The sequence below is a fragment of the Lepidochelys olivacea genome (assembly GCF_965140295.1).
Source record: "Lepidochelys olivacea isolate rLepOli2 genome assembly, chromosome: 1".
In the NCBI taxonomy this organism is placed as follows: Eukaryota; Metazoa; Chordata; order Testudines; family Cheloniidae; genus Lepidochelys; species Lepidochelys olivacea.
In genome coordinates, this window is record NC_140411.1 from 163,807,450 (window position 1) to 163,821,097 (window position 13,648).

Genomic DNA, 13,648 nt, shown 5'->3' on the forward strand with positions numbered 1-13,648 from the left:
GAAGGAGTCCCTCTAGATACACACACAGAGGCTGTCTCCACAGTAGCACACACACAGCGTGTCAGGAAGAGGACTCCCCATTCCTCATGCAGCTGCACCATTTTGGAATTACAAGGGGGTAAGTGAGAAATCCTTTCCTGTGTTCAAAATTGATCCAGATCTACTGAGTTAAGCCCTGAGTGACCCTACTTCTTTCCTAAAGTGCTCAGAGGGCTGCTAGCCAGCCTGGGGGGAACAGACAGGCATAATTTCAGGCTCCCCGTCTTTTGGGCTATTCCCACAATTAGGATATTTGACCATAGGCATAGTTTGTACTCCTTTTAGTAATTTTCCATTGCTCCTACCTCACCCCTGATTTCAGAGGATTAAAACTAGACTGGATTTCCAAGGCTTGCACTGCTTTTTAGCATAAGCTTTGTGAGGGTTAAGTACCATCGTTATTCTTAAGTATTCCCATTGCCCCGGGCTGGTGTGTACAACACCAGTCAGCAATGGCGGATCCACATACATACAGGCATTCATTATACAGCAAGATTTTCATAATACAATTTCATGATATCAATCACAATTCATATATTGTACAGACATAACCCCAATTTTTTTTAAAGGGAGACAAATACATAATTGCTTTTAGGTTTAATGTAACTTCAAGTTATTGTCAATGCTCATCTGTTCCTGGGGTGTTTCTACAGCTTTGGAAGAGCTCCTGTGGACAGTAGCTTGAGTTGAAAGACAGTGACTCATTTCTGGAACTTGAAAGCAACAACACAAGACTACTTCCAAATTCCACGGGTCAGATGCATTGTCCATTTTTATGAATGAGTACAGAAGCTGCTAGCAGAAAGAAAATTATCTGGTAAGAAACTTCTCATTCTCATTGTCAAATTTGACAGTGTGTAGTAAAATAGTGGCCATGGTTGAAATGCAACCTGGAAAGGATAAAGCAGCAGAAAGCCAATGAGGAAAAAATACCTGGCATCCAAATGTAAACTGGAGACTGTCCTCCTCCTACAGCCACCTTTTGAGAACATTATCAGGAAGGAATAGGAAAATACCACCCAGAGCAAATGCCTCAGCCAACAGGCCACAAAGTTTTACAAAATTTAGGAAAGAACAGTCGTGTTACTTTACAGTAACTGTAATTCTTTAATATGTGCTGTCCACATGGATTTCATTCCTAGTGCACATGATCCTCATGAGTGCAGGACTGGATTCATTTGGCCAGCAGTGTCCAGGGGGGCTGCATCTGTGGCCTGGATGTCCTTGTTCCCCCCACTGGTGCTACCACCCTTCAGTTCCTTCTCCAATACTGAATCCCAATTTTGTAGAATTCTGTAGTAGCAAGGAACAAGGGCAGGTCATGGAATTCACATGGACAAGACATCTCGAAGAACCTAAGTTACTGCAATACAAGGAGCCATTTACTCCTTTGACTGTCTGTCCACAGAGATCCCACTTATGGTGACCTTCCAACAGTTACCACCTTGCTTAGAGTTGGTTGCTAGGAGGCCTATTTAAACAAGGATTGTTGAACAGCACTACTAAAATTGGCATCCGATCCAGAAGCCTCAACTAAGGAATGATGATGGGTAAAAGTGTGTACTGAGCTCCACGTAGCCAGCCTACAGATTTCAGAAGCCAGGAGAGTACTAAGACTTGACCATACAGGTTGTTGCACTGTAGTGGAGTACACACTAATCACAGAAGGATCTAATCTGGCTAAGTCACTTAGCTTTATGGCAATCTAGTTGAGGCTGTTCTGCTTAGGACCAGAATGGTCTGAATTTCAGTTGAACAGCTTCTTGTGGTGACAGTTAAACAGCCAGCACCCAGGCTGTTAGGTGTAATGATATGATGCTGGGGACAGGATCTGACTCTAGTTCTGCAAGACAGTTGGGTATGGCAGGTAACTGGAAAGAGGACTGCGTTGACAGGTTCACCAGATCAGAGTACCAAAACTTCCTGGCCCATCCTGGGCCTACCCTGATCATCAGTTCTGTCTTGCCTCAGTTTCCTCAGAACACACTGCATCATGGAGATGGAGGGAAGGCATACATTGGACCCAGTGTCCATGGGATAAGAAAGGCATCTTCCAGGGAACGTAGGCTTGCACTCCTTCGGGAACAAAATCAGTGGCATTTCTTGTTCTGATCTCTGGCAAACATGTCTATTGTTGGGAATCACTACTTGTAAAAGACCAAGACCTTCTGCAGGACTGAGTTGTTGAGAGAGCACTTCTGGGTGTCTGAGAATTGTCTGCTGAGGATCTGCTAGTGCAGTGGTTTTCAAACGTTTGAACTGGTGACCCCCCCTTATAAATTAAAAAAAACGTTTTAAATATATTTAACACCATTATAAATGCTGGATGCAAAGCAGGGTTTGGTGTGGAGGCTGACCGCTCGTGACCCCCCCCATGTAATAACCTCGTGACCCCCAGTTTGGGAACCCTGTGCTAGTGAGTTCCAAACACCTGAAAGATAGAGGGCCAATGGCATGCTGTGATGATGAATACACCAAGTCCAGAGCCAAATGGCTTCCCTGTCTAACACAATGCATAGCTGAGCTGTTGCCTGTCAGGACCTGGACTGTGGTTCCCGAAGTAAAGACAGAAATGCTTTAGACCCAGAGTGGATGGCTCTGAGTTCCAGGATATTTATGTGCAGATGAACTTCCTGAGGTAACCACAGGCCCTCTATCTGTAGGAGATCCAAATGAGCCATCCCTGCCTGGAGGCATCTGTCACCAGAGTCTTGGTGCAGAGAATAGCACTCCCATGCATACCTGAAGAGGGTCTTTTCACCAGTTAAATGAGGAGAGGACTTCTTGTGGAACCATGAGCTGGATGTCCATGTGACATTTGCTGGAGAAATAAACTGATTTCAACCACCTTTGCAGGGAGAGTAGGTGAAGTCTGACAAATTGCATCATGTATGTGCATGCGGTCATGTTGTCTGAGAAGTCTGAGGCACACTCTAACTGATGTCTGTGTGAGTTTGAAGTTGGTTGATGAGGTCTACTATAGTTTGGAACTTTTCTTGCAGAAGATAAGTTCTCATCATCTTTGAACCTACCACAGCTCTATGAACTCCATACTTGCAGTCAGAGAAAAATCTATGCTCATTCTATCTGTGTTGAAGCTCAGTGCGGTAAGAAGCTGTAGAATTACTTACAACAGAGTTGACAGGTTTCAGAGTAGCAGCCGTGTTAGGCTGTATTCACAAAAAGAAAAGGAGTACTTGTGGCACCTTAGAGACTAACAAGTCTCTAAGGTGCCACAAGTACTCCTTTTCTTTAAACAGAGTTGGTCTCCTGTTGGACTGATCTTCCCCATATCAATCAGTCAAAGTAGGGGTAGACCTTGATACCCTGTCTCCTTAAGTGAGCTTCCACATCTGTCAAGCACTTGAACTCCCATGGTGCAATCTAGAATGGGACACCATCCGCCTTTCCAATTTAGGATGAGAAAATAATGGGAGTAAAATCATTTATACCTTAACTGAGGACACCACCTCCACTCCTTTAAGATGTGGGATACAGTTTAGCTCTTGCTTCAACAGTACCTCCTTAGATTTCCTGAAGAGGGATGGGGAAGGAAGGTAGCAATAGTAAGGGTCTGGAACTGCAGTCAGTATCCTGTACTGATAATTTCTAGGACTCACTGGTGTGTGGTGATTCCAGTCCAGGCTTCCTGCGGAAAAAGGAAGGTTACACCAAAAGAAAGAGGGATGGTACAAATCCTCCAAAGGTTCTTCCAGACTCTTGACTGGTGTCAAAACCTGCTGGCGAGATGAATATGAAGAATAGTTCTGGAACCTCTGTAGGACTAGCTTGATAGCTCTGAGCTCCAACAGCTTTAATACTCTGGTTCTTTTCCTTGGCTTGCTAAGCTCCTTGTGCTATCCTGGGCCCAGGTGAGCTCCCCATCCTGTGAGGCTGGCATTCGTTGTGAGTATGTGGGGGTCTGGAAGGCATGTGTGAAGACCCTTGCGAACATTTTGTGGAATTTTCCATCATCTTAGAGAGTCAGCATCTGGTTTGGAACCAGTACCTGATCTTGCAGGCGAATGATTCCATACTTTCAGGTGCCTCCAGGCCTGTCCTCTGATATAGGACCATTGCTCATGAGGTGATTTCTGTACACAAAACCAAGAGGCGCAGTAGCTGTAGATAATTAGGATTGGCCTTGCACACTTTACCAACATGGATATCAGGTTCTGCATCTTGTGGAATCTGTCCAATCCAGGGCGGGCTCTAAGATTTTTGCCGCCCCAAGCAAAAAAATTTTTTGGCTGCCCCCGCTTTTTTTGTGCCCTCCACCCACCCCCAGCTCCACTCCTTTCCAACCCCTTCCCCAAATCTCCAGCCCCGCCTCCTCCCCCAGGCGTGCTGCATTCCCCCCCCATTGTTTCCTGCGGCTCCCCCTCACCGCAACCCCCCGCCCTAGCTCACCTCCGTTCCATCTGCTCCCCTGAACATGCTGCCGCTCTGCTTCTCCCCTTTCCCTCTCAGGCGAGGGAGAGGCAGTGCGTTCAGGAAAGCAGGCGGAGGCGAGCTGGAGTGGCAGGGGCACATTTCTAGGGGCAGCAGGGCCGGCGCCGGGATGCCACCCCTAGAAATGAGCCGCACCAAGCACCTGCTTGTTTTGCTGGTGCCTAGAGCCGGCCCTGCCTTTCGCTACAGCAGTGCTCCCAGATGAACTCTCTTTATGGAGGAAGTCCAGAAGCTCTTCTTGGTATTTATCACTAATTGATGTGCGTGAAGCAGATCCAGCATCCGGATTGTAGCACAATGTGCCGCTGCTTGGGTCAAAGCTCTGATCAAAATGTCATCCAGGAGCGGGATATAGTGAGTGCTCTGAATCCTGAATTTGGCTTCATCAGCACCATCTTGGTAAAGACCCTGGGGACCAGCAAATGGCCAGAGGGCAGCATTTGGTTCTGGTGGCAAGCCGTGATGTATGTGAATCTCAGTAGTCTGTGGTTACATGGCCATATAGGAGTGTGCATCTGCTAGAATCACAGAAGCAAGGAAGTCCCCTGGAGACAGGGATATCTGAAACTAGAGACTCCATCCACCATCTTGTCATCTTCATCCATTTGTTGAGCCACTTGAAATGCTGGATGGCTCAAACAACATCTAGACAATGAAGAAAGTGGAGTATTATCCTAAGAATCTTGCTTCTGAAGGAACCCTTCCTATTTCTCCTATGTCCTGGAGATGTGAGATTTCATTAACAGCTCACATTTAATGGAGGTCGTTCAAGATGGGGGAGTGGATGAAGACAGGATGGGATGAAGTCCTTAGTATCTGTAACCAGGGCTGGCGTTAGACTTGCTGGGGTCTGGGGCCAAAGCCCAAGCCCCACTGCTCAGGCCCGAAGCTGAAGCTAAAGCCCAAAGGCTTCAGCCCTGGGCAGCGTGGCTCAGGTTATAGGCACCCTGTCTGGGACTGAAGCCCTGGGGTTTTGGCCCTCCCCACTCGGGACAGCAGGGCTTGGGCGAGCTCAGTTCCCCCCTCCTGGGATCGTGTAGTAATTTTTGTAGTCAGAAGGGGGTCGGGGGCAACGAAGTTTGAGAAACCCTGGTATATCTGTAATGGCATTCTTTTGTTGCTTACAACTTAGATATGTGTGTGCCTATTTATGCACTTACTCTGGTCAGATATTTCCAATTCCTCCCTGATTATGTCCTCTTGGATGGGTACAATGGGATTGCTGTCTGTCTCAGATTTGGAAGGCAGGTATTTGCCTTTAAGCTTGTCAGTGCAGTGTGTGCCTCGCCCAGGTTGGATCCGGAGTGTGGATACAACCTGTTTGCACATGGGGGTGAAACAACCACCTTGTTGCATTTTTTTATGTCCTGCTCAGAGCCTGAATCTGAGGGCTCACCTCTCTCAGTGGAGGAGGTAGTGTTTGAGGCAGAGCACAAAACTTTGTTTTGTTTTAAATGCCGTTGCTTTTCCTTTTAGCTCTTTTTGGATTTTTTTTGCTGTTTTGGTCGTTTGCTGGTGTTGCTGCCCTGCTATGGTCAGGGCACAGGCTTTTGCAGCTTGCTCTGTATGGTACCTTGAGCCCTCTGGATCTCTCTCTCAGGGTCCCTCTCCCCCTGCCCAGGGAATGGGGTTCATTGCTAGAGTTTCCCCAGTTTGAGCTGGGACAAATGGGAGCTGAGTACAAGCCCTGCTTCTCTCCCTCCAGGGAATTTTAGGGTGTGTGTGTGTGGGGGGGGGGGGGGGGGGTTGTAGCCCGAGCCCTTCAGGGGTTTTTTCCTTCTGGTGTTCTGTCCAAGCTGGCTGGCTAAAGTCCTCCTTGTCCTTGGAGTCTCTCCCTTGTCTGCTCAGCAACACTGGATCATGCTTTTCTGGGTTGGAGTTGCAGCTTCTTGGGGACAGGGTGGGAACCCAACAAGCCTGTCCAACACAGCCCCACTCCTAGAAATGCAAGGGTCGGTTGGCTGAGAACAGGAGGGCATAATTTGCCTTCCAAGAAGCCTGTAAAAGCTTCCTCACAAATAGACCACTGCTTGGATTTAGCTCGATGTTTGCACGTCAGTTCTGCCAGGCCTGAAGTGGGGGCTGAGATCACCCCACTGTACAACCAGTCCAGGAGAAGAAACGGTGCATGCTACAGCCGGAAAAAATGGGTAAAGCTGGGAGCAAATTGAACAGTCACTTGACTGCTGCCACAGAGGCAGAAGATCGGGCAATAAGCTGCATAAGGGGGCATGACTTGAACAGGTTGTGCCACAGCTGTGAGCTGCCTCTGGAAACTGCACCCAGGAGGGCAATAACCCATAATATATTGTAATTGTGGGAGATGCTGGACTTCAGAATGTCAGTGCTGGAACACTTGATGCTGAGGACACAGGTACAGAGAGAGTATCTACACTGAGTGCTGGTGCGTAGGAGTGTGTACCAAAGGGACTGTGGTCTGCAGAGCTGGATGATACTGGAGTCACACAGTACATCATGCGTGTTGTGGTGTTGGAGGGACCCAGTCTGGATTCTTTACTACTTTTTGACTGTGAAGCCTGAGATGCGTCCAAGAAATGGTGACTTGTTTCTTGGTTTAACAAGCACTGAAGAAGGTGACCTATGCTTAGGCTTGTCTTTGGAAGTCCTCCCCCAGTACAAGGTCGATTGCATCAAGGAGGCCTGTAGTGCCCTTCAAATCTCAGGAACTGACAACTGAAATTTCTGATCAAGGAGGCAGCCCAGGAGCTCAGGGCAGAAGCACATTTTACAGGGGTGCTAACAGTAATGGACTGCTTGAGGGTTTATACCGTGGCCACCCCTCTCTTTTAAGAGTCTGAGGCGAGCTTCGTTGGGCACTCCAATAGAAAGCTTTAAGTGGGCATCCCTTGCCTTCTGAGTCCACTTCAAAGAAGTGGTGTCAGATAGAACAATGATCCAGGATATATTCTTCTCCAAAATTTAAAAGGCATCTAGAGTGCCAGTTATTCAGAGACATAGAAATGCCACATTAGGGACAAGATTTAAACATCAGAGATTTAAGTTCTGCCACGAAGTGTAAGGCCCCTGTATGGAAAACTGTACGTAATATAATAAAATTAACAACAAATTGTTTTGTGTCGTTTTGCCCACTGGCAATATAAAAACAAGCTAACTACAACTAAGTAACTACTCTAATGAGGTGTAAGTGTGGGGAAGAAGATGGATAGAGCCCAAGTTCTGTCTCAGTGCTGAGGTGGTTGGCTGTGCTCCACCCTTTATGCTTTCATGTTGTTTGGGGGTCGGGGTATGGGCACATCAGGACATCCAGAGTAATACTAGATCTCAGCCAAAGGAAAAAAAGCTGAGATAGAACCCTAGCTGTGATACTTCCTCAACAATATTCTGATTTCTCAGGACCTTAGCTTACCTCCATATCCCCACATCAGTATCACCTATGAAAGTTTGTGTACAACAGGGGTATCAAACTCATTTTGTGGCAAAGTCGTGGATTGGGAGAGAGGTTACGCCTAAGAAAGAAAATCTTTGTTTAGGTAAGATGTGAGTTCCTAATCAGTGGAAGTAATAACTTAGTTCATAGTTACATATGTAAAACACATGGACTTATACAAAGAAACCACACACTTTAGATGTAGAAATAATTTTACTTGATCACAAGCCTCAAATTAACATTAAACATACTAAATTGATTACAAGGTAGATTTAACAAAAAAACTTCAAAATAAGTATAAATAGGCTGCGTGTGGGAGAGGATTATTAGATATTTTATTTCATGTAACCAGTCAACTTTAATACTCTTGACATTTTCAGAGTCTGAAATGTTTAGTGGTATGTAGCCTAGTTTTGGTTGTCAGGTTGCTATGACAAGTTACTCAGCAATTAACAACTCTGAGCAGATTTTTTTTTTTTTTTTAAAGGTGCCTCAATTGCAAGCACTTCGTGATTGAGGGGACAATTCAAAAAAGACCAACACTAAACTTAGTTCAGATAAACATTTTAGACTGGTTCAATAAAAAATAATTTAACAAATCTAATTTTCCAGAAGCATTTACCCCATACATATCAGAGAACAAGAGATAAGCCAGTGTCCAAGCACAGTCCAGGCACAATTTCAATTTAAATACTAATGATGATACTTGATTCATCTTCAAAAAAATACATTTTCCTCTAACTGTAAATGTTAAGTTCTTATATCACTTTCAACAAAAATCAGAAACTGCATGTAGCAGCAGAAATTTAAACCACACAGTGAGTTAGAGAAAAAATAAACATGATAAAAGTGAATAAATCATTCACTTGGAGGTCTACAATCAGAAAAAGTTAACACATAATAGTGGTTATTCAAAATATAAAATCTAGTCTAATCTAAAATACTTTAATTCTGGTTTTGTATAAACCACAACTTTGTGTGGAAACCTTATCTGCAGAAAAAAAAATCAACAGTTATCATTTGGGTTCTGAACAAGTTGTGATTTGAAGCCTTTAACTACAATCACTGCTTTGTGTATACATTGGAAATTAATAGATTTGAATCTCATTTTAAAAATAATTAAAAAAAATCTTAAACAGCACAGCTAATTAAAACTGAAGTTTTGAAAGACCCTACTTTTCATTATTTAAGCTGTTTTATTTTGACTGACCAAGCTGAGAAGAAGTTAGTATTTATTTTTTACACTGAAGCAACACTGTAATGTTTGTGTTCCAACTTTGCAGGAGAATGTTAATTAACTGAGCTACTTGGAATTTGTTTTCTTCATGTAAACAGCTGATTTTTTTTTTTTTAAATAAAAGGATGACAAACTTTTATAAATGCTAAATTTGGAGTCAAATGGTATCTGACTGTGACCTTTTAAAGGTAGAGAAATTTCAAAAAAAGGACAGTCAACCTGTTTAGGTCCCAAAAACAATGTTCCTTATTAGCTGTTTATATAATTATATAACCTTTTGCTTGAATTCTCGAAAGATCACTCCATCTTCCAGGGATGAAGCACGTAGGCCTTCCCTGGAGGAAGGTATATTTGGTGGCCTACATGGCTTAGGTATGCCTTTAAAATAAAAAAATACCCCATGTTTTACCCTGATACACATGGGATATACATTTTGTTCAGTTTAAACATACAAAGCGGATAATTACATAAAAGAAAGCTACATAAAATCCTCTTCAAGATAGCCTATGGTATGTTAATACACACATCCATTTGGCCAGTAATTAAGAAAAAAGCCAGCATTTTCAGTATTAAAAATTAACTGGTTTGATTTTTTTTCTTCTAAATTTTAATTGGAATAAAAATGATAATATTTATTTCTCATGACGTAGAACACTCAGTGAAGTTCTGGCTTCATTGACTTCAACAGAGCCAAGATTGCGCCTATGTTTCTAGGCAGCACATTACACATATACATTTGTTACCAAGATTATTTATTTTCAGCTACTAATATGAATTGCATCTTCTTGCTGATCTGATTATTAATAGTAAGGGAAGATTTAAGCATGTCTGTTTCGTCCAGGAAGCTTAGGGAAATCTTCAGGCAATAGAGCATGAACGCGACATGTTGGGCATGTATTTTGTGTTTTAAACCAGGTTCCAATACACTGTAAAAGATGGCAAGAGAAATGTCAGAAACCTTTAGTTAATTTCAGCTATACTAAGAGTTTTCAATTTAGTGATAAATACTAACAAAATTACATTATTTAAAAACAGGTAGTTTTCCAAAGCATTCAACCATAAGTTAAGATTTGGTGTTGGAAAAAATCCAGCCTCTGGTTCTATGATGCTACACAGACTGAGTTTTTTTTAAAACCCATTTCTGGTGTACACCAATTATACAATTAGTTTTATTACACTTATTTTTAAGGTTTGGAAACAAAAATAAAAGTGCTCAAGGACAGCTTTTCAATCATCAACTTTATTAAAGTCCTACATAATAGTAATGAATGTACTTTAGTATACAATTTTGATTCTTCCTTACTGTAAGAACTTACTATAGATGTCGCTATTTTCATGGGTGTCTACCCTTTTAACAAAATACTGGCAATGAAGCCTGTGTTCCTATTACAGTTCTGGAGTTTGATTGCTAATGGGTAAGGCTAGGATTTGGTCATGCAGGTCACGGAGGAATCCGTGACTTCAGCCCACAATGGCTGGGAGCTGCAGGCTACCCTACCTTCCCTGGAGTGGCAGGGGCCCCCACAGCATGGGGAATTCTCCAGAAGCTCCCCCGGCAGCTACCCAGCAGCTGCAGGTGGGGGTCTCTTCCAGCCACAGCAGGGCAGGGTGCTGGACCCTCCTCCCTCTGTCTTTTTTCATAGAATCATAGAATATCAGGATTGGAAGGGACCTCAGGAGGTCATCTAGTCCAATCCCCTGCTCAAAGCAGGACCAATCCCCAACTAAATCATCCCAGCCAGGGCTTTGTGAAGCCTGACCTTAAAAACATCTAAGGAAGGAGATTCTACCACCTCCCTAGATAACGCATTCCAGTGTTTCACCACCCTCCTAGTGAAGAAGTTTTTCCTAATATCCAACCTAAACCTCCCCCACTGCAACTTGAGACCATTACTCTTTGTCCTGTCCTCTTCCACCACTGAGAATAGTCTAGAACCATCCTCTCTGGAACCACCTCTCAGGTAGTTGAAAGCAGCTATCAAATCCCCTCTCATTCTTCTCTTCTGCAGACTAAACAATCCCAGTTCCCTCAGCCTCTCCTCATAAGTCATGTGTTCCAGACCCCTAATCATTTTTGTTGCCCTTCGCTGGACTCTTTCCAATTTATCCACATCCTTCTTGTAGTGTGGGGCCCAAAACTGGACACAGTACTCCAGATGAGGCCTCACCAATGTCGAATAGAGGGGAACGATCACATCCCTCGATCTCCTTGCTATGCCCCTACTTATACATCCCAAAATGCCATTGGCCTTCTTGGCAACAAGGGCACACTGCTGACTCATATCCAGCTTCTCATCTGCTGTCACCCCTAGATCCTTTTCCGCAGAATTGCTGCCTAGCCATTTGCTCCCTAGTCTGTAGCTGTGCATTGGGTTCTTCCGTCCTAAGTGCAGGACCCTGCACTTATCCTTATTGAACCTCATCAGATTTCTTTTGGCCCAATCCTCTAATTTGTCTAGGGCCCTCTGTATCCTATCCCTGCCCTCCAGCGTATCAACCACTCCTCCCAGTTTAGTATCATCCGCAAATTTGCTGAGAGTGCAATCCACACCATCCTCCAGATCATTTATGAAGATATTGAACAAAACCGGCCCCAGGACCGACCCCTGGGGCACTCCACTTGACACCGGCTGCCAACTAGACATGGAGCCATTGATCACTACCCGTTGAGCCCGACAATCTAGCCAACTTTCTACCTACCTTACAGTGCATTCATCCAGCACGTACTACTTTAACTTGCTGACAAGAATACTGTGGGAGACCGTATCAAAAGCTTTGCTAAAGTCAAGAAACAATACATCCACTGCTTTCCCTTCATCCACAGAACCAGTAATCTCATCACAGAAGGCGATTAGATTAGTCAGGCATGACCTTCCCTTGGTGAATCCATGCCAATTTTGTCATGGACATTTTTAGTAAAAGTCAGGGACAGGTTACAGCTTCTGTGAATTTTTGTTAATTGCCCGTGACCTGTCCATTATCTTTACTAAAACGGTCTATGACAAAATTGTAACCTTACTAATGAGCTTAGCATGTCTATAGCACTTTAGTTTTTTGAAGTGATGCAGAAATATGTAATTAATTAGTAACTTTATGAAACTTTGAATAGAAGGGTTGCAGTCAACTTTATTTTTAAGCTTAAATGGTAGTTTAACAAAACCATTTTAGTGTCTAGCTCTCTAAAATACAAGAAAATTTTGCCAACTGAAAATACAAAAGAGGAATATTCTCAAACATACGATGAGTTATTACAAGGGATACAATAAAAACGAATCTATGAATTGCTACTTTAATATCAACATGAAATACTATGAAACTGGGGGATTTTTTGAGAAGGGGGAAGATTTGTTTAACTCAAAAAATATTTTTACACCAGATAGGTAGGTTCAAAAGACTCACAGGTAAACAGTATGAGAATATAAAAAAAATTATTAATCCTTACTCGTCTGTGAAAACTGTGTCCACATTCTAGCACACACACATCCTCCTGGCTTAGCTCTTCATGGCATATTATGCAGGGATCATCATCAGATGTCTAGAGATAAAATAATTTAAATATATATTTTACATAAGGTTAACAACTACTTAAAAAAAAAAAATCTATCTAGTCAGCTAGTTGTAACACAGTGGGTCGAGTGCCTTCCAAACCTAAAACAGGCATAGATCCTGCCCTGACGAGCTTACAACCTATTGTAAACAAACCCATTCCTCCTATCTTTTTTTAAAAGCCCAACAGAACAGAACAATAGTATTTCAAAGTAAATAAATTGTTAACACAAGTGATGCTACCGAAGCTGAGACACCATTACGGAATGCTTTCGAAGACAGAGCACTGAAATTTTCAGGAACAGGCAAAGTTTAATGACTGAAAGTTTAGGAATCCCATCTCCAATTTTTATTTGCATATTATGGTAAGTGCATCCTGCAAGCACCTCAGATAAATCTCGTTCTGTCTTCTCAAATCACCTTATAAATAAATCCTCATACACTATCACACCTGATAGTGCTGTTACATACATTACGCATCTGAAAACAGAGACTGGGAAAGTGAATAATAATTTGAGTATTTCAAAGCACTTTAAAAGTGGGGAAGATATCAAGTAGGGTACCCATCACCATTTTACAGATGAGTATATTGATGCAGGAAGAGCATAAGGGCTTGCAGTTGTAGAGCACTGGGAGTTGAACCAGCCTTCGGAGACCGCAGCATGGAAAATGCTGCCGTGTGTTTACACTGTCAGCTGCAAGCGCACTGGCATGGCCACATTAGCAGCTCTTGCAACGCAACAAAGAGCAGTGCATTCTGGTTGCTATCCCAGGGTGCAAGTGGCTGCAACGTGCTTTTCAAATGGGGATGGGGGGTGCAGTGTGACAGGGAGTGTGTTGTGTGTATGTGGGGGGAGAGTGAGTGTGTTTTGGAGGGCAGAGAGTGTGTCAGCATGCTGTCTTGTAAGTTTGGACAGCAGCAGACCCTCCTCCCCCTGTCCCTCTCTCAGCAGCATTCCACACTA

General features: G+C 43.4%; 1 protein-coding gene across 7 annotated transcripts in view; it reads right to left on the reverse strand.

Moving 5' to 3' along the window:
* Window positions 1-8,122: 8,122 nt before the first annotated feature.
* The window catches only part of TTC3 (tetratricopeptide repeat domain 3), a 133,075-nt gene continuing 127,549 nt past the window's right edge, over window positions 8,123-13,648 (reverse strand). For all 7 annotated transcript variants that reach the window (XM_084617209.1, XM_084617208.1, XM_084617207.1 and 4 more), the window contains 2 exons: window positions 12,580-12,672; window positions 8,123-10,063 (listed from right to left, as the gene is read on the reverse strand). In XM_084617209.1, the coding sequence (XP_084473335.1) occupies window positions 9,956-10,063; window positions 12,580-12,672 (201 nt within the window). In that variant the 3' untranslated portion in view covers window positions 8,123-9,955. The remainder of the gene's footprint in view (window positions 10,064-12,579; window positions 12,673-13,648) is intronic.